The sequence below is a fragment of the Lepidochelys kempii genome, chromosome 2, assembly GCF_965140265.1.
Source record: "Lepidochelys kempii isolate rLepKem1 chromosome 2, rLepKem1.hap2, whole genome shotgun sequence".
NCBI lineage: Eukaryota > Metazoa > Chordata > Testudines > Cheloniidae > Lepidochelys > Lepidochelys kempii.
In genome coordinates this window covers 255,612,255-255,634,243 of record NC_133257.1, presented here as the reverse complement: position 1 = coordinate 255,634,243, position 21,989 = coordinate 255,612,255, and the positions used below count along the sequence as shown (strand labels likewise).

The 21,989-nt window shown below is 44.2% G+C and overlaps 2 protein-coding genes across 10 annotated transcripts in view; one reads left to right on the top strand and one right to left on the bottom strand.

Moving 5' to 3' along the window:
* Positions 1–21,989, top strand: part of NUB1 (negative regulator of ubiquitin like proteins 1) — a 374,196-nt gene that overhangs the window by 148,085 nt on the left and 204,122 nt on the right. The gene's annotated exons all lie outside the window — the stretch shown is intronic.
* The window catches only part of XYLB (xylulokinase), a 142,555-nt gene continuing 135,666 nt past the window's right edge, over positions 15,101–21,989 (bottom strand). For 7 of the 9 annotated variants that reach the window (XM_073334652.1, XM_073334651.1, XM_073334654.1 and 4 more), the window contains 2 exons: positions 19,922–20,167; positions 15,101–16,151 (listed from right to left, as the gene is read on the bottom strand). In XM_073334652.1, the coding sequence (XP_073190753.1) occupies positions 16,068–16,151; positions 19,922–20,167 (330 nt within the window). In that variant the 3' untranslated portion in view covers positions 15,101–16,067. The remainder of the gene's footprint in view (positions 16,152–19,921; positions 20,168–21,989) is intronic. The other 2 variants (XM_073334655.1, XM_073334653.1) reach the window with 1 other exon arrangement.

Genomic DNA, 21,989 nt, shown 5'->3' with positions numbered 1-21,989 from the left:
CACCAATTGCAAAGTCATTCTAACTCCAAGAGCAGCCATTGCATCCATGATGGTTAGAGAGAGTGGAAGTTGTGTTGTGACTTTCATTCCAGTCTTTAGATGAAGTAATCAGAACAGTAGCAGATTTTTCTTTTAACTATGGAAGCTACTGAATCAAATTCCTGTGCCAGCTTGTAGCCATCCCTATCCCCACCCCTGTTGGGTTCAAGCTGGCTGAGGAAGTTGTTAGCAATAGTTGTTTTAAGAATAACTGGTCCACTTATAAGTGGATCTAAAATGCCCACAAAACAAATCAAAATGAGACTCTATTCACTGGGCAAATGGCAAAATGGATCTAGTCAGAAAGCAATTCTGCTTGTGACTCAAGTGTGCTGTTAAGGCAGTGAGATGGAATCAAGAGAAACAGTGTACCATGTTTCCTGAGTCAGCCATTCCCAGAAGAAATTGGTTAAACATCAAAGAGGGGTCTTGAAGTGCAGCATATTTGCTAATTCGTTTGGCTGACCTGTCTGACTAAATTGCATATTGGATTAAGTACCACTGATGGCAGGAATCATAATAATTAGGTCAAGAAAGGGAAAACATATTGTCATCTTTCAAGGATATCTTTCTTGATCAAAGGAGCATTTCTGCTATAAGCTACTATCCTCAGACTGAGTCAGTTAGGACGGGAATCTAATGAAAGGAATGAAACCGTGAGTGACATGGGGAATGTCCCACTCTGACCTAACAAGCTACAGCAGCAGTATCAAGAGATGCTCTCAGGAGACATAAGCAGTGACATCAAGGTTTTGCGAGAACTCTTTGCTTATTTGTTTTCTGTAACTTGTATTTCATTCTAAGATGAAAGCCTAAGGTAGGAAGTCATCTTGCGGTGACTGTATAAGCCCTTTCATAGCATGGTTTATATTTTTAAGAGTATTCCATCTGCAAATAAAGCAACATTTACCAGCTATAGAATGTCTAGAGTTCCAGACTGCCTCTCACTCCCTGTCCATATGAGGAAGTGTTAGGAGAGTCCCCAACAGCTGGTAAAGCGGTGCACATTATATTATGCAACACCTGTCAAAATCTCAAGGGAGTCTTGTTTTACCTAACCCCAGGAACTGGGCTTGCAGGCACAATATGAATGTCTGGAAGAGTACAGCTGAGCTGCAGTGGTAAGCACAGACAAGGGCACACAGCAGAGAGAGAGAGAGAGAGGGCAAGATGATGTAATAACAAAGTAACCTGTCTGTATCTGCAGGATATCCCTGTACAAATGGATTAAGAGGATTTTCTGATGGGAGTTTGTGACATGCCAGGTGAGCCTGAGGAAGGTAGGAAGCAAATCCCACCTAGTTAGGAGGAAAAATAAAGGAGTATTGGACCAAGCAGGAATTAAATGAAGTCTTCTGGAGCTTCTGTACAGCTAGCTACAGAAGAATATCCAAGTATCTCATGGGTGGCTTCCTTAAGCCCAAGGCCCTCCTCTTCCTGAAACACATGGACCAAACATAAACCAGGCAGGAGGTTTCTGCTAGCCAGGGCATTGACACTTTATCCCCTGTCCTAACCTCTGAGCCACAGGCTTCACAGGCCCTGAACAAAATGAACTAGCATGCACAGTGGTAAAGAAAGAGCCAGCATTTCTTAAAGAACAATTGCAAAAGTTTCATTATATTTGTCAAGGACTTGTTTAAGATACTACAGAACGGCAGAAAGACAAGGCAAGTAAAAGCAATATCAAGAATGGGTCTTAACCAGAGGAAGGTTCACGCAATGAAACGTCAAACAGAAAGAGGCGTCTTCGTGCCTATGAAGAAGTGGGAACAGCAGCCCATTTCCAGCAAACTCCAAAGGTGAAAACAGCAGCAGAACATGCTTAAGTCCCGGGCAGACTGCGAAAAGCTACAAGCGTCTCTCAAAACTGGGTGACTGGGCAACAAAATGGCCAATGAAATTCAATGTGGATAAATGCAAAGTAATGCACATTGCAAAGCATCATCCCAACTCTACATATAAAATGATGGGGTCTAAAGTAGCTGTTACCACTCAAGAGAGAGATCTTTGAGTCATTGTGGCTAGTTCTCTGAAAACATCCATTCAATGTGCAGCGTCAGTCAAAAAAGCAAACGGGATGTTGGGAATCATTAAAAAAGGGATAAATAAGAAGACAGAAAATGTCATATTGCCTCTATATAAATCCATGGTATGCCCACATCTTGAATACTGCGTGCAGATGTGGTCGCCCCACCTCAAAAAAGATATATTGGAATTGGAAAAGATTCAGAAAAGGGCAACAAAAATTATTACAGGTATGGAACGTCTTCCATATGAGGAGAGATTAAGACTGGGACTTTTCAGCTTGGAAAAGAGACTACTAAAGGGGATATGATTGAGGTCTATAAAGTCAGGACTGGTGTGGAGAAAGTAAATATGGAAGTATTATTTATTCCTTCTCATAACACAAGAACTAGGGGCCACCAAATGAAATTAATAGGCAGCAGGTTTAAAACAAATAAAAGGAAGTATTTTTTCACACAACGCACAGTCAACTTGTGGAACTCCTTGTCAGAGGATGTTATGAAGGCCAAGACTATAACAGTGTTCAAAAAAGAACTAGATAAATTCATGGAGGATAGGTCCATTAATGGCTATTAGCTAGGTTGGACAGGGATGGTGTCCCTAGCCTTTGTTTGCCAGAAGCTGGGATTGAACAAGAGGGAATGGATCACTTGATTACCTGTTCTGTTCATTCCCTATGGGGCACCTGGCATTGGCCTCTGTCAGAAGACAGGATACTGGCCTAGATGGACTGGTCTGACCCAGTATGGACATCCTTATGTAACATATTTACTCTCAGAGGCAGAAGTTGTGGAACTCTTGATAGACAAAAGAGATCAAGTCTCTGGAAAGAAATCTTAAATTCTGATAGGATCACTCAAAGCGAAACCACTGTGGACTACATGGGTCAAAAAGCCCTGACTTAAGGAGTGCTGAAAGCATGCAGAGTGGATAGAGGCTGTAATTATTACTATCCTAAGCCAAGAGAGGTACATTACATAGATGCATCGGAAAAGATGTGTTTAGCTATAAGCTTATTACAGAAATACTTGGCCTGATTCTCCACTGCCTGGCACATTGTGTTGTCACATTGTGTTGTCATTTATGCTTATGCAATACAAAGCAATAGGGACTACGATTCGGATTTGATAGCATTTTATGCCCACTTTACACAGGTGTAAATCACTATGCTAGGGGCCTGGCTTTGCAAAAATCAGGCCCACTGTCTATGGGTATCTTTCTTTAAATGGATTTTGGCCCCTCATAATGTGGATGTAAAATCTTAACCACAGTTTCTGTTAAGAACTTTTCATATAGGCCCAGAGTCCACAGCTTGGCCTGGGGCATGAGGGCTAGCTAACAAAGAACAATACATGGCTAAAAGAAAGCTGGGGTAGACAGACAACCTTGTGTGTTTCAAGTCGATGAGCGGAGTCAGCATAACTCCAGATGGTGAGCCGTAATTGGGTGTCCTTATCGCGTGTTACAGACACATGAAGCGCTGAGAAGGTCCTCCAGGTGAACTCCCTGGTGAAGGAAGAAGATAGTAGTACAATACCCCTCAGATGCCAGACAGAGGCACAGCATGATTGGCATGAGTTATGACATCCTCCCCTCACAGATGTATGCCAGTCCTAGTTCACAGAAATGCAAGGGTAAAACTATAAACAATTGTTATTGTTAAATACTAATTACTGCTTCTTTGCTTTAAATCTCCAGGAATGTACCCGTTGGTCAACCAGGAGAGCTGCCACCTCATTCCCTGGGACCCCAAAATTAGGATTTAACCTATACACTTTAATAGGAATAGTTTGAGGGTAATTCCCTGTGTATTAGCAATATGTTAACCTGAGTCACGGGTGGAGCCATTATGTAATCTTTTAGACTATTGGCTTCTTGTGCTTATCTTGTCTTGCTGCTAGAACCTATCCAGGGTGCTCGGGAACTCCCACCCTGTCGCTTCTCTCCGCCCAAGGAGCACCCTATATAATCTACTGTAATTAATTGTTCTGCAGTGTCTCTGAGCCTAATAAGCAAAGTGACACTCCAGCAGCGCTGTGCATAATAAACCCTTGTGCTTGACTCTACACCAGGGATTGGCAACCTTTGGCATGCAGCATGCCAGTGTAAGCCGCCTGGCAGGCCAGGCCGGTTTGTTTACCTGCCGCATCCGCAGGTTTGGCTGATTGCAACTCCCACTGGCCGCGGTTCGCTGCTCCAGGCCAATGGGGGCTGCGGGAAGGGCAGCCAGCACATCCCTCAGCCTGTGCCGCTTCCCGCAGCCCCCATTGGCCTGGAATGGTGAACTGCGGCCAGTGGCAGCCACGATCGGCTGAACCTGCGGACGTGGTAGGTAAACAAACCTGCCAGACCAGGGGGCTTGCCCTGGCGGGCCGAACATTGCCGATCCCTGCTCTACATGGTGTCCATTTCTATTCCTTCAGTTTATATATCATATCATTATTGTGAGACTTTACTGACTGGTTTCTTTATATGTATTTTGAATCTTTCAAATGTTATACATTGCTTCCATTCCCCAGCCAACTGGGGCGCAAATGGAAATAAAGGCAAAGCATGTGCGTGAAGTGCACTTTTGGCTTTTCTGCTGCTTTAGACACGTATCCTGCACTGTGTTACTGTTTAATTTGGTGAATTTGCCGCAATTAAAAATGAAAAGTAAAAAGGATTCCACAGGGGTCAAAAAAGGCGGTATTTGGGTCAACTACTACTTAAACCATGGACAGAAAGTAGATGTTTTCAGTGTATTATTTATTCAGTCAGAGCTCTACCTCTTTGAAACTGAACCTTTCAGCAAACCCAAACATCTTTTCTTGTTCTTTTCCACTTGCACCATAAAGTGCTTTTTCATTGGATCACTTTATTGGAGAGTCATACCTTTCTCAGATGGATTGAGACTACAGTTAGGGGGCCATTCTTTTTAAGGGCATGGCTGAAGCCTCGGTCTTTCCTTGTACTCCATGACCCATAAGGCTCCAACCTAGAGGGTCTTTGGCATGGGAGTGAGAAGTAATGCAAGTCAAACAGCAGCAAACCCGTTCCCCACAGCTAGCAAACTTCACTGCTGTTCCAATGGCTGGGATCAGTCTTCTGTGCAGTCTCACTGGGTTTGTCTAGATTAATAAAAAGGTTGTGGATTGGTCAGGGTTATTTAATACAATAGCTAACCCTGACCTTTCCTTAGTTTAGCTGCAGGTTAACATTTTGCCTGTATTTAGCTAGTCAAGGTCACTGTAGCGAAGGAACCTAGGGTCAACCTCAACCAAATAAATCCAGGTAGAAGGTGTCAACCTGCAGCTAAACTAGGGGAAAGATTGTGGGTTGGCTGGGATTAGCTAGTGTGTTAACTAACTCTGACCTCTTTCCTAATCTGGACAAATCCACTGTGATAAACAAGGAGCCTGAACAATGTGAAATAGGGAATCTGGTTGGAAATTCAAATGCAAGACACATTAAATTTGAAGAAAAGGGCCCCACATTCCTGCATCAGTGGGTTTTTGGGAAGGGATGTGTACATATGAGACCTGCGAGTCCTTGCCAGACTAGCCTGTATGCCTGGAAAAGAGAAAACAAAAGGGAGGACTGAGTCTTACAACAGCATTTCTTTACAGGACTTTCTTGATTTACTGAGTCTTATTCCATCTGACACTAGTCAGTGAATAGTTGTGACTTTGGTGAGTTGGAAAAAAAAGAGCTTGTCTATAAATTCTTATACACCAGACACCAATCCCTAGAGGTCACCCCTAATAAACCCATCACCACAGCAATACTATAACTCAGTGGTGCTCAATCTGCAGGCCCTCACAGCCTTACATGCTTCTCTCATCTCAAGGTTGCGTAAGGCTTCCTGCAGCAACCTGACAACGCAACAGTCGCCTTGAGGAAAATGACAATTTGAAACAAACACCAAACGGCAGACATACACACGCATGTTGGAGCCAGGATTGGTACAACCAGATTTTTTATCCCAGGTGACATACATCAAATGCCAGGTTTCTCACTCACCCAAAGGGATATTGCACAAAGTGTTCCCTTTCATTACCGACTTTGAGTTATTAATGTACAAGAACTTTTCTCCATACACTTCTGAATTCCAAACATACGAATACTTTGCAGTTCCACAGCACTTTCCATCACAGAACCTCAAAGCACCATCTCATAAATGAACTGAACTTCACAGCACCAGTGTGAGATAAAGCAAGTATTACCCATACACACAGAAAAGGAGGCACAGGGTGGTTAAGTGACTTGCCCCATGTGACACAGCATGTCTAAGGACAGGTTTCAGAGTAACAGCCGTGTTAGTCTGTATTCTCAAAACGAAAAGGAGGACTTGTGGCACCTTAGAGACTAACCAATTTATCTGAGCATGAGCTTTCATGAGCTACGGATGCATCCGACGAAGTGAGCTGTAGCTCACGAAAGCTTATGCTCAAATAAATTGGTTAGTCTCTAAGGTGCCACAAGTACTCCTTTTCTTTTTGAGAATGTCTAAGGTAGAGCTGGGAACAAAACTAAGAATTCCTGATTCCAAGTTCTGTGTTTTAACTACAAGACATTGCTTCCCCTCATGTATAATTAATATTTTTAATTCTTCTGCAGCTCTGTTGGACAACAAGATGGCTGTTAAAGGTGGAGGGCTATTGCTATAATAATTGGTTCATGTTATAGCATTGTACTTGGGGACACAGACTAATGAGCACATAAAAAGAGAGGAAGGAATGCACAGAGATAAACGTGTACTTATGCCACTTTTGAAAGCAATTGCTCAAAACCCCCCTTTTAAAAACATGAACGTGTAATCCCGAGCTTGTTAATATCAAGAACAGTTCTAATGGTTCAATCATGAACAAAAATGGCATTGTTCATATTCACAGATGAAGTATTTAAAACACAAAATGAATAAAACAAACATTCCTTTATAATGCACAATGGACAATATTTTGTTGAAGCTGCTCTTTACACAAAGTCAGATGCTTGCGTCATCTTCTAGTAACGTTCTTGTATTGAAATTTACTAATATGGGGCCCAAGTCAGGAAAACATCCTGAATTCACTTAGGCATGTGCTGAACAAAATGGGATGTAAATACATACCCAAAGATAAATACATGCTAAAGAAATGTCAATATGGACGGTGTCATGGGATTGCTGGCCCCGCTAAGGGGAGTCCAAGCCAATGCCACCTCTGAAGAGCTATCTTAATCATAGAATCATAGAATATCTGGGTTGGAAGGGACCTCAGCAGGTCATCTAGTCCAATCCCCTGCTCAAAGCAGAACCAATCCCCAACTAAATCATCCCAGCCAAGGCTTTGTCAAGCCTGATCTTAAAAATATCTAAGGAAGGAGATTCCACCACCTCCCTAGGTAACGCATTCCAGTGTTTCACCACCCTCCTAGTGAAAAAGTTTTTCCTAATATCCAATCTAAACCTCCCCCACTGCAACTTGAGACCATTACTCCTTGTTCTGTCAACAGCTACCACTGAGAACAGTCTAGATCCATCCTCTTTGGAACCCCCTTTCAGGTAGCTGAAAGCAGCTACCAAATCCCCACTCATTCTTCTCTTCCACAGACTAAACTATCCCAGTTCCCTCAGCCTCTCCTCATAAGTCATGTGTTCCAGCCCCTAATCATCTTTGTTGCCCTCTGCTGGACTCTTTCCAATTTTTCCACATCCTTCTTGTAGTGTGGGGCCCAAAACTGGACACAGTACTCCAGATGAGGCCTCACCAATGTCGAATAGAGGGGAACGATCACGTCCCTCGATCTGCTGGTAATGCCCTTACGTATACATCCCAAAATGCCATTGGCCTTTTTGGCAACAAGGGCACACTGTTGACGCATATCCAGCTTCTTGTCCACTGTCACCCCTACGTCCTTTTCTGCAGAACTGCTGCCGAGCCATTCGGTCCCTAGTCTGTAGCGGTGCATGGGATTCTTCCGTCCTAAGTGCAGGACTCTAAGGAGCCACCTAGGCAGTTAAATTGTATAACAAGCACCAGGGCCTGATGAAAGGCTTCCAGGGCTCACTTACTTGGGGTGCTCATCTTGAAAGAAACTCTCCCAAGGGAGAGGAGCTCCCAGGATTGAGACCCATAGGCCCCAAGGATGAGGGCTGTGCAACCTCTGAGCCAAAGGGAGAGTTAATTCAAGTGTATTTTGAATTTAATGGAGTAGAATCCCAGCAAGGATATTATGTCTTGCATCGGTTTGGAGTGTGAAGTTCTTAAAGGGTCCTGAGAAAAGGGAAACAGAGGCAGGGGGTGCCTGCGGCACCGCACCAGCTCAGCAGGGGACGCTACCGGCAGGCATGTCCTGTGATAGATGGATTTAACCATGTGCGTGAGTGCTTTCCTGACTCACACATGGCCTTAGATACTAGGAATGGCTTTGAAGCACAATGTTTGGACAGGTTCCAGTTCTGGGTCTGAAGTACAATGTGTTCAGTTTAACTGGTCCATGGCAAGGATCTGGATCGCTATTATTTAGTTATAGGCGCGATTGGTAGCACTACCTTTTATTAAACTTGCCTGACACTTCCCTTTTTAAGTTAGGCCCTATATAAATCTCAGGGTGTTTTAAAAAAAAAAAAAAAACCTCACCACGTCACAGCCAGAGCCCAGGCATTGGACTTTCACAGGATAGCCACAGCCACCAAGACCCCACTCCCACCCCTCACTACTGCAACCTTTTCCAGTAGCTGGGAGGTGAAACCAGGCATATCAGCTCACGCCTCCCTGCTGAGGCCATGGCTGCTTGTGCGGGGTTAGTGGGCTGCTCCAATCTCAGAGGGGACCAGGTAGGTAGCAGGCCAGTCCTGTCCCAGGGAGAGGGCGGGGCAAGCGGGGTGCATCTCACCGTCAGCCAGGCTGCTGCAGCTTCCTGGTCCGACCAGCCAGTGGGGAAAGGGGGTTGGTGCTGACAACACGCAGCCATTAGGAGCCCAGGCCTGGACCACCGCACAGTGGCCCCTGAGGGCCCTGCAGGAAAATCGGGGTTTTCCAGGTTCCATCCCCCAACCCTAATCCCCCCACCCTAATTCCCACACCAGGGCAGGGCCCCTCTCACCCATGCTCATGCTCCAAGCCACAGATCCTCATCTCAGCTCCTGCAATGTCTCCCCTGGGCCTCCAAATTGCAGCACATTGTCAGCACTGCCCCCCTCTCCCTGCCAGTTGGCTGGACAGAAAGCAGCAGTGGCAGCAGCCTGCGCTGGATGGTTGGTGCCATGTGGTGAGACATCCTCACCCCCCGGAGCAGCAGAATTAGCCCAATACTGTGATTTTTCCAACAGCGGGGAGGCAGAAACAGACATTCCTACTTCCACCTCCCCACTATTGCAAACATCACAGTATTGGACCAATTTCACAACTCCTGCGCAGTCTGTGAAATCATTATTTACACAGGGCCTTATTTATAAGGTCCTGTTTTCAGTTGCTGCTAACTTTGCCAAACTTTAACCACTTGGGCTGAAATTTTCCATGCTGGCGTCTGCCTAAGTGTAACAGGGTTCACTCACCATTCTGGCACCTCCTGCTGGCTGTCTTGGGGATTAGCTCTGCATGTTAATGCGCCCTCTTCATGTGGTGCCTCGCTGCTGTCAGTCCTGCTCTAGGACCCACATCTCTCCAAGGACCGTGGTGTCCTCTTCAGCGACACAGTCTTCTGGCCGGGCCACACACTGTGCTCCCCCACTGTCAGGGACCTGTAGTCTGCTATTCAGCCACTTCGCCTAGTGCCAACTACAGCAAATTGTCTGGCCACTTCCTTGTGGCCCCAGCATCCTCTTTACCCTTGCCTCAGGCCCTCAGCCTGCAAACCCCAGCAGCCAGCCAGGATGGTCTCTTGCTCCCCTGGTCACAGCACTGCTCTGTCCAGAGTGCGGGCACTTCTCTTAACCCTCTAGAGACACAGTCCTTCCTCCCTCGGCTCCCAGCAGAAAACTGCCCTCCCCTGCCCTGCAGCTCCCTTTTTATATGGGCCTGTTTGGCTGCTGCCCTCATCCCTTCTCTGATTGGCTGCCTCCTGTGCAGCCTCCCTAGGGCTCTATTAACCACTTAGAGCCCAGGGTGGGGCAGGGACTTCAGCACACATTTTTGGAAATATGTCACCAAGATGGTTTGGCCATTTCCAAGAAAAAGGCTGGGGAAAAATGTTTTCCCCCCATTAAAAAATTCTCCTCACCTTTTCTTTAAAGAGTTCTAATGCCAACATGCTTTGGAGCAGGGACTTTAAGTTTGGGAAGGGGATGGGCCTTTGTGTTGGGGATGTGTCTCTTGCCCCACAAGTCGTCATAAAAATCCATCCAAATTTGGCCAAGTTATAAGCCTTTGAAAAATTACAGTTGCATGTGCTGAGTAGAAACAGCTTATATTTTAGCAGCTATATTCCCTGAAGATTCTGTCCACATTGGATATGCTCCAGTCTGGGATTGAACAGGACTTTCCCTGCAGTTACATCTCTGGGCTTCTGTGGGCCATGCTGGACCCAGGTCCAGGAACCTGAACTGTGTGCAGAGAGACTGTCTCTAGAATACTTTCAATGATAACCCTGCTGACCCCAGGCAGTGTGGAGGAGGAAGCTGACGGATTAAAATGCAGAGTTGGACTTGCAAGGGGTAGGGGAGTAGATTGGAACAAGGAGTCTGTGGGAGGGGAGATTCTGGGACTGCCCGGACAAGGAGACTGGGTCTGGTAGCCACGGGTAGAAACTGGAACTGAGATGGTAAGAAGACTGGAGCCAGGGGACTATGCGATGGTCTGAGCAAGGGGACTGGGACATAGTCTGGGACAGGAACACGGGGGATTGGGAGCCAGTTAGAGCTGGCACTAGGCATAAGCAGACTAAGTAATTGCTTAGGGACCCAAGCAGCTCAAGGGGGCCCCCTATTAATTATTAGTATGTGTTGTGTGTGGGGGGGAGGGGAAATATTCTTGCTTAGAGCCCCCAGCATGCTAGCACCAGCACTGGAGCCAGTAGCTGGGGGAGAGACTAAGGTCAGATGAGATGGCAGGAGGAGACTGGGACTGGCTGCGTAAGGAGATTGCGACTGAGAAACAGTGGGATGTGGGGAAGAAGAGGGCAGGAGGGGACACCAATCTAATGAGGAGCTGGGTCATGGGGAGGAGAACCAGCACTGTCTAGGTAAAGAGCCAGGAGGTGGGGACTGATTGGATGAGGAGACTGGAGGGGGAGATTGGGACTGAGAGCCAGTGGCGCTAAGGAATGAGGGGAAGATGACTGGAGGCCAGGGTGGGGAAGGAAAAGAAAGAGATCAGATGAGGAGCTGGGACTGGCTGTGCAGAGACAGGGTGGGAAGACAGGGAGCCCCAAGGGATGAGACCAGGACTTGCAGAGACTGGAAGGAGAAGCCTGAAGAGTGCAGACTGAACTAGAGGAAGAATATAGGACTGGGCCAAAGGGATCACGCTTGGGGAAAATGGCAGAAGAATCTACTCACCAGAGCACAAAGCCCTCCACATCCTGAAATGGAACACAAGATTCCTGAGTCTTGCCCTTCTTTTGCTACCAGCAAATGCCTGTTAATATACCACACAAGTGTCTCGTTCCCCTCTAGTGCTGGTCCGCGTAGAGGATGACACCCTACTGCTGTTATCGGCTACTCAATGAGTCCAAGCAACAGGGGTCTGTGCAGTGGAACTAAAGGTTTCAACTCTGATAGCCAATGGGGTGTCAAAATAATGTCACATAATGGAGGTTGGTTTAAGTGGCATGTCTAACATCACACAGGGACACAGGCAGGGATGGAATCCAATTCTCTAGGGTGGCATTCAACTGCCTTAACTTTTTGCTTCCTTCATTCTCCTGCCTCATTCCCTACACTGTTGCAACAAACAAAGCAGGGGTCCTACAGACTACAGTTTCTTTCCCTATACAACTCTGATTCATCTCCAGACCAAGTCCATCCTATGCACTGAATGAGGCAGGGATCCTATGTGATGATGTAACTGCAGACTGTTTATAACACATATGCACAAAACGGACGAATGAAGGTTCCACAGGGAGCCTGAGTTCTGGCATTTCCCAACTCTGGAGTGCTTGATTTTGCAATCTTAATGCTCTTTTAATAGTTTTTTGTTTGTAATATGTATATATTACAGTTGCTGTGCACTGTACAAACACATGCCCTCAAAGGATACAGAGATTCAGATTCAATGCTCTGACTTGTGCTTTTCTCTGATAGGAAGATCTAGTGGTTTGTATTTATCTGAGAAGATTCTCTTAGCTTAAGTTTATTGGGTTTGGTATAAAAATATTGGAGGTGGAAGAATCGTAGTTCAAATAAGACAGTGCTGGAACAATGTAACCCAGAAATATTCATGGGTGTCATCAAAATGGGAAAAGCTGGTTGAATCAAGTATGTGGGAGACAGGAACTGCGAGGGTAGGGGTGAGGCTGAGCTGCACTGTTGAGCCTCACTCTCTGACAGGGAGTCTCGAGCAATCACTCCAGCTCCTGCCCAAACACTCATAACAGTGAGCGGAGCTGAGTGCAGCCAGAACAGCCAGTGCAGTGGTGGGCACGAAGGAAACAACATTCCCCAAAGCCAGTGAGCTGGGGGAACTATCCCTCCACTTTTAGCAAAGGTTCCACTTTAGCCCCCTTTCTTTCTCGTTTTGGAAACTCTACTGTCAAACACCATACAGTACAGAGGTGATAAGTGTACCTCACAGGTCAAGTTCAGCCAAGGGAACTGCAAAGCAGCCTGCACGTACGCTGCTCTATACTATACGGCAGGCTTCGCTGATGTGGAGAGGCCCAAGTTAAGACAAAACACGCCTGAACAAGTAACTGCTGAACAAGCTGCTCATGGAGTTCACTCACTGCTGTGAGTGCCTCCTCCTGGCAGTTCTGGGGATTAGCTCAGTCAGGCTGACACTCCTTCCAGCAGGTTACACCCTGAAAGTTTCTCCTCTGCAGCCCCTCTCTTGCTCCTGGAACCATAGAATCCCCTTTGTGACTCACCCTCCAGCCAGGTCACTCTTGTGGTTTCCCCCTATGAGGGAGGGAGAGTGAGAGCGTGTGTGTGTGTGTGTGTGTGTAGCAGGGAGAGACAACAATCAAAGCTCCTGCTCTCCAGCAGTCTTCCACTTCACTGCCTCACAGTAGCACTCCCACAGCAGCTGGCAGGGGAACCTGCGCCCCCTCCAGGTTCTGGCTCAGGGACCCTACACAGCAGCCAAAGTCCATTCCCTGCACCTGGCTGCTTCTCCCTGAGCCACTTCCATGTCTCCTAGCTCTCACTACTCCTATGGGTTTCCCAGTCTCTTCACTGATCTCAGCAACACCCCCCTGGCATGATTGCAAACTTCTCCCTACCACCCCTCTGCTTCCAATGTCCTGTCTTTTTTTCACCTGTCCCTCACTGATGAGCTTCTCTCTAATTAGGTTCACCAGCCTAAAGCTCCCCCACAACCATTTGCAGCCAAATTTAGCTGACTGGGTCCAGCTGGCCCAATTCAGCTCTTGCAGGGCCAATGTGGGGAGCACTCCCTATCAAAGTCTGAGCAAGTAATTGCTGAAATAACTAACTGTTGTGACAATGTTTATATACAATAAGGAAGCAGAAACTAACTAAACTAATTATTGTGGGTATGTTTATAGTAAACTAAATAGGCAGAAATACCCTGAAATGATAAGCTTGCCTTACACAATCTCCAAAGCAATTGGTCTGTATGCAATCCGCAAAGTGATTGGTCTTTACATGCAAGAAGTACAGAGGTTAGTAGCTAGGCAAGATGTGTATAAACTGTATGGTGTGTGACATGAATTGGAATTGTGGTATCACCCTGTACCTAAATCCCCTGTGTCTGGACCTGGCCAGAATGGGCAAAGAGCTGTTGCAAGCCTAATAAGTAACCTGAGTGACAAGCTAGAGTCAAATTGAGTTTTTTGGATCCCATAGAACTGGATGAAGTGTTCTCCCCGAACTGGACAAGGTGTTCTGGAGGATAGGTCCATCAATGGCTATTAGCCAAGATGGTCAGCGATGCAACCCTATGCTCTGGGTGTCCCTAGCTTAACATAGAATATCAGGGTTGGAAGGGACCTCAGGAGGTCATCTAGTCCAACCCCCTGCTCAAAGAAGGACCAATCCCCAACTAAATCCTCCCAGCCAGGGCTTTGTCAAGCCTGACCTTAAAAACATCAAAGGAAGGAGATTCTACCACCTCCGTAACTAATTCCAGTGCTTCACCACCCTCCTAGTGAAAAAGGTTTTCCTAATATTCAACCTAAACCTCCTCCACTGCAACTTGAGACCATTACTCCTTGTTCTGTCATCAGCTATCACTGAGAACAGTCTAGAGCCATCCTCTTTGGAACCCCCTTTCAGGTAGTTGAAAGCAGCTATCAAATCCCCCCTCATTCTTCTCTTCCACAGACTAATCAATCCCAGTTCCCTCAGCCTTTCCTCATAAGTCATGTGTTCCAGTTCCCTAATAATTTTTGTTGCCCTCCGCTGGACTCTTTCCAATTTTTCCACATCCTTCTTGTAGTGTGGGGCCCAAAACTGGACACAGTACTCCAGATGAGGCCTCACCAATGTCGAATAGAGGGGAACGATCACGTCCCTCGATCTGCTGGCAATGCCCCTACATATACATCCCAAAATGCCATGATGCTCCAATTGGATACAAATGGACTTCCAGTAACAGCACCTAATAAGAATGTACTTCCTCCAAGGATTTCAAAGAGCTTCTACAATCATTAATCAGCTTTTATAAATATCTAAATGGTATTAGACCCATGTTAAAGATGGGTATGATGAGGTACAGAAAGGTGAAGTGATTCAGATCAAGACCTATATTTCCTACCCATAGGATGCATCCCCATACCAACGATATGAGCAGTTCCAATCTGCCCCATTTTCTGTAAATTAGATCAGACTTTCAGACATTTAATAAGCAGACTATATAGCACTCAGCTAGACATCGTTTGGGCACCCCCAGATGTAACACACTGTAAGCACATACAGGCACTTTCTACAAGAAGACTCATTTCCAACAGATCCTTTACTTGTTTTAACACTCTTTATTGTCTGTAGCACATTTAGCCAGAGGCCACAGCCATTAATTACAGATAAACGGCAAAAGCACTGAGTTCACATTTCAGACAGTGGGCCAAACTGCCCTCTTAGTCATACCCAGGCAACCCTTCAGTGTGCTTGCACAGGCATAAGTTATGGTGGGATTTGATCCAATGCAGCCAACACAGTACTTTGTAATAGCAGATAATACTCACTAAGGCATTTCCACAAATGGAAACAGAACATCACTGGGACTGAAGAAGGGAAAATTAAGAAGTACTCTCTTTAATATTAATAACTGCTTTCAGAGGAACATAATTCCCGGGATATTCATACACCACCTTCTGTTTTAGAATAATCTAGCAGCTTCATAAAATATCTATATGTTAAGGAAAGAGAATCCAAAATCAATGGTGCTTAGATTTTTGTGGACTTTACGTAATTTCTGTAAGGCAGCACCATAATAAACATGGTATAACATGGTATAAAAAACAGACAGATTAGATACTTATAGAAAGATAGTTATGACAGATAAATGGATATAACAGACAGATAAAATAGATACGATACAGACAGACAGAAATGGTAGACATACAGATAGAGACAGACATGTAAGCAGAGAAAGACATGGGTAAATGGATAGATAGAATTAACCTGACTATTGTTACCCAGCTATTACAAAATACCAATTACAATGCTGAAAAGGATCTGAGAAAAAAAATGATGCTGTGGACACAAAAAAACACTTGAGTGCTTTAAGTAAGATTTCAATCTTTCAGCAACTTTTCCAGAAACACCTTTTTAAAAAACATTTTAATATGTATTAGACCTTGTTTTGGGCACAAAATACGAAGAATGCCTTAAACAACTGCAGTAAATTCTGTCAACTTTCTTCTGATCTTCACCCTGGCAGTCAATTCCTTGGGCTAGTGTTAGATTTTTCTTTTTCTTGCTATTTAGCCAGATGAGAGGAGACTGGACTGTAGAGAATCTTTTGTTCAAGCTCTGCATATCTTTTCAGAAGGGGCTGGTAGAGCTAAAAGAAAGAGAAAGTTACATGTGTATGTTTAAAACATGGATTTTAAAATTTTGCATTTCAAACCACCCCCAGAACCAACCAGAGTGTTAGGAGTCTTTTAGAAATGTCCTCAAGAATATGCACTGCTATTCTTCATTCTGTTTTTAATAGCCCTTGCTAACAGTTCTTTTACAGCTTTAATTTTGACACACTCAGACAGTTTCTATTGTAGTGGTGTGATAAGATGTGTACATGTTAGTTCAGTGTTCTTGTGATGAGCATAATTCATTATGTCAAGGGGAAGTAAGCAGTCATCTCTATTAAAATCACTGTTTTCTCGCAATTTGACACATCCTTCTCTGTAACATTTCTAAAACCCAGCCTGGTCTTCCTAGCCACACAGCCAAAACTCTTGTCCCGGCCTTCCTCATCTCCCCCAGTATTAATAATAACTGCATCATCCTCAACCTCTCCGGCCTACATGCTCCCTGCACTGATGCTATTCACCAGCAGGGCGGTGTTATGCCTGCCTGCTGGCACTAAGGGGCCATAAAGCCATAATAAATCAGGCCCAATAACTGGAAACCCTTATCCGTAGTAACCAGTAAGTAAGACCCAGTATTTAAGTGAATGTCACTGTTTCCCAAATAAGGACTCCAGTTTGCAATCCTTACTCAGACAAAATTCTAAATGGCTTCACCCTGAGTTTTTCATGAGTAGAAGTATAGGCTTTGTGAGAGTACAGAAAATCAGAACTGCCCTTTATTCAGCTAAAAGTACAGTACCTCATGGCATCAGTGTTTAATACATACTCAACTGGAATAAAATACAATCTCCCAATATGATCACATCTTCTCACAAGAGAACACATTTATAGTTTTTGTAGGATGTTATCACCTAACATCCTACAAAAAAAAGTGATGGTGTTTTGACCTTGTGTTTCCATTCATTTCAAAATCTTCAGTTTCTGAATCCCCTTCTCCCTGAATAATTGTTTCGAATTGAAATTCTCTCTTTGTTCCTGGAATTTAGTCAAGAATTGTTGACTAAAGAATGGAATTATTGGACAAATTCAGCAACAGAGGAGTATGCTTTGATTAATTCTACCCATCACTAATAAGCGGTTAACAGCAGTTAAAACAAATTTCTATACTAAATTAAAAATATCAGGTGAAAGTCTAAGGAATATACAAGGTAAGTATACAATATATCTATGATATGTGAGAATATACATTGTACACTTCACTGAAGCCCTGTCAAGTACATGAAAATAGGTGTTTTAATACATGGTAGCTAATAAATTTTAACATTTTTAAACACTCTCTTCCAGTGACAGAGCTCAGACTAGGAGACAGGAGACCTAAGTTATACTCCTACCTCTACTGCTGACTGACTGTATGACCTTGGGCAACTTGTTTAATCTTTGTGCCTCAATTTCTCCTGTCTGTAAAATGGAGATAGAGATCTACTGACAAAAAGGACATGAAACTGCAGAGTACTGTTATGATGAGAGTCATTCAGAAAGCATCTAGCCTGACCTATTTAATTATACAGTAGGGCCCAATATATTTCACAGACCAAAGTACTGATATTTTGTGTTTCTTTGTTTGCAGACATTTTTCCCCATGCAGAACTTGTACAAGGATGTGTTGAAGTGAGTAAGCACCGAAGATTTGAAAAATGGAGAAGAATGAAGTCATAGAGGTGATCAAGTACCTCTATAAGGCTTGAGTCCAAAGAAAATCCCTGAGGACATGATTGCAACACTGGGGAATGATGCCCATATGCCACAGTAAAAAAGCTGGGCTGATGAATTGTTGAATTTAAGCAAGAGGGAATCAGCACTGAGGATGAGCCAAGGTCAGGATGCCCTAGAGAGGCCAGAATACCAGAAAAAGTTGATGCAGTCCACAGGATGATGATGAATGACATAAGATGAACAGTCAGGCACATAGCTGAGACACTGGGCATCTGCAGTGGGTCAGTGCATGCCAGCCACCGTGAAGACTTGGGCCTGAGAAAGGTTTCAGTAAAATGGGTGCCCAGAATATTCAGCACTGATCAGAAAAGAGTGTGATACATTTCCAGGAAACTTTTTGCTTCTCCAGGACAGTGCATCACCGCACACATCCCAGACCGTAATGACCACAGCAGCCAAATGTGGCTTTCAGCTGCTTCCCCGTCCAGCCTATTCAACATATTTGGCTCCTTCAGATTTCTGCCTGTTCCCCAAGTTGAAGGAAGACCTTTGGAGAAAGAGTTGCAGTGATAATAATGAGGTGATCATAGAAACTGAGGAGTTTCTGGGCATGCAAGACAAGGACTTCTATTAGACAAGCATAGCCAAACTGCAGCTGTCTATTCTACAGCTGCACTGGACCAAGTGCATTGATGTCATGGGGGACTATACTGAAAAATAAACAAATGCAAATTATGACTCTCTTTGCCAGGCTAGAAACTTTCTGAACACTCCCCATAGCACATCACAGAGCATATGATTTTAACTAACTACATGAATGCCTTAGGTGTGTTGTGTGCCAAAGTGCTGTCAGTACCTGTGAAATACCGGAATTGCCATTACACATCCTGAAGAATGCTATTGTTCCTATTTTTCTTAAATATATATATAGAAGAGTAAACAAAATACTGAGCAAACACACATGGGCTGTATTAGGAGCATCAATATGTCAGACAAAAATAGATCCTTCATTTACTGAAACATCTATAGTTATGCCTCACTAATTCTTGCCTTGCTAACCTGTAAACTTGATAAACCCTGGCTGCTTTACCAGACTCCTCAGCAAAGATTTAATAGCAGAGCGCTATATTGCTAAGACTGCTGTATTTCTAAGATAGCGTTCTCATGTTACTACATGACATTTGTACAATATATACTACTGCACGTTTACTAGCACAATATGAAGTAGTATTGTGAATATATCACTCTAAATTAAAAAGCGTCAAAATCAACGAACAGCCACGTCAACTGATAAGTGTCCTTGACTATTTTATTGGCCTTGAACACTTAACTTGCCAATTTGCAAAATCCAGGCACCTGCAGTGGGTCTCCCAGCCATCAGTGTGAATGAGTGCTGTAATATATACTGCATGCACATGGGAAAAATCAAGACCATCCCTCCTACTTTATTTCCGTACAACTTGGGTGAAATTCACCCCCCTGTGCAGAGGCCCAGCACAAAGTCTGTGAACTATATATGTTCTTCTTACCCCCTTTTTTGACTTCATTGGGGAGTTCTGTTTAAATACTAGTGGCACAGCATGGCCCCCTATTACTGCAGGCTGTAGTGATTGGTATTTTATATGCAAACACACGCACGGTGAGTCAGAACTTCAAATGGTGTAAGAAACAGTTACTTATTGTAACTGTGGTTCTTCAAGATGTGATGCAGATGTGTATTCCACTTGGGTGTGTGTGTGCCCAGCACACCAGAGCCAGAGAATTTTGCTTAGCAGTATCCGTAGGAGGCGGAAATGGCACTTTGTTCTCATGGTCCCTCTCCAGCAATACGAGGCAGCACCACCCAACACCCCTCAGCTCCTTCACCCAGAACACCTGGAAACGAGACTCCAATGCAGAGGGGACAGAGGGTGGGTTGTGGAATACACAGCTGCAACTCAAAGAACCACAGTGACAATAAGTAACCATTTCTTCTACTTCAAGTAGACGCAGCCATGTATTCCACTTAGGTAACTCACAAGCAGTACCCACCCCAGGAGGCGGGGCTTGGAGTCTATCTAAACAAAGATTGCAGGACTGCACTACCTACATTTGCATCCGCTCTGGAAAATGCAGTAATGGCATCATGGTTTGTAAACATATGTATCAACAACCAGGTGGCAGGCCTGCAAATGTCCAATATTGAGATGACACTGAGGAACCCTACTGACATAGCTTGCACTCTTGTAGAATGAGTTTGCACCCACTGAGGAGGCATGGTTGAAGCTCTTTCATATGCAGTCTTGATACAAGATGTTATCCACCCAGGGAACAGACTGCTTGTCCGTTCATACATCTGCATATAACACAAACAGACAAGTCGATGCATGAAAAGGTTCAGTTCTATCCAGGTAGAAGGTTAGACAATGTCTCACATCTAAAATATGGAGATGCTGCTCCTCCAGAGATGAATGTGATTTAGGAAAGAACACAGCTAAATATATTGCCTGGTTCAAATGAAAACTGAGAAACCACTACAGACAAAAAATCATAGTAGCTGGTTTCCATTGACATTACCTTGGATAACTCCTCCTTAGAGATTTCAGGAGCATTTTTCCAGAGGCAATTATATGGATTTATTTTTATAATTGATGTCCACATGGAATAAAGAACACTCAATGATGCACAAAAGCTCAGGAACATAAATTTCCTCTTTGTAATACCCTCAAAAAGTAACGTATCAAAGAGTGATATTTTAAAAAAGTAATTATGTGTGTTATAATATGAAGCTTGTAATTGCCTATAACGTAACTGTCATCAATATATTACTGACCAATCTCACACATTACCAGGGCTCAGCACGTAAATAAGAAAACAAAAGATAACAAATTGTTAAAACAAAATACAATATAACCTAGACTGAGACTACTACCTTCCATGCAAGAAGTGCTCACATCAGTATTACCTTGTCCTCCGTTCCCATCCGTCTGTTGCATCCTGTTACAAACCTAGATTGTGAACTCTCTAGGGCAGGGACTATCGTCTTATCAATTGTTTGTACAGTGGAGCCCTGACCCAGTCCCTGGGTACTACTTAGGGTGACCAGTTGTCCCGATTTTATAGGGACAGTCCTGATATTTGGGGCTTTTTCTTATATGGGCACCTATTACTCCCCACACTCTGCCCCAATTTTTCATACTTGCTGTCTGAATACTACTAACTAGACGACTACTAACATTAATAAAGTCAACAATACAAACAGCCCCCTTGTCACACACCTCTCATGTATTATATAAGCCAATGCTGACTATATCAATGCAAAATTTATGAATTAAATAGATGTAATTAAAACCTATGCACTTAAGGATGCATAGGCACTTCCCTGCACCTTCCCTACACAAAATCCTATATAACAGCACTAAACCAAATCTTATACCATTGCATAGGTACATGCCTTGTAACACAAGAGATGGGATTATCTCCAGATAATCATATTCTTTCTCATGCCTTTTTGCTTAATTAGCCAATAAGCCAAGCATCTCCGTTTTTAATAGACTTCTAAAACTGAGCTGCATTTTAATGCTGTAATAATGGTTTCTTACTGTCAGTTAGCATATACATATTGTTATAAGGTCTCCCAGTTATTTCTGTCATGCCTAGTGGTTCTGTCAGGCTGCAATCTAGGAAACTTCAGTGTCTGGAGCTCTATTGTGCCTTTCCTGCACAATCCCAGTTCCTTGCCCCAACAGGAACTATGGAAGGCATCACGTTCCCCAATGTGAAGGGGGGCACAGCTATTGCTCTCAGTATGGCTGCAAGTCATTGCTGAGGGATAGGCAAGTTGAGGGCCCATGCTCGTCCCTGCCCCTCCCCCTCTTTGGGACGGCTGGCAAGTGAGTGCAAGGACTGGTGATGGTCCTAAGCCCCTGCACGGAAGCACAAAAGGAAAGTGGTTCCATGCACCCTCCCCACATCCTTCACATCCACATGAGGCACTAGGCCAAATCTGACCCTACAATAATAAAGAACATATTAGGATAAAAGTTGTACTTCTGATTCTTGAAATTCTATTGTACTTATAGACCTTCACATTCAGGATTCAAATACAGCAAGCTGTAATGTTTTATTGCAGTCAGAAACAGGCTTTCCCCCCCTCTAGTGATCTGGTCCTTGTTGCT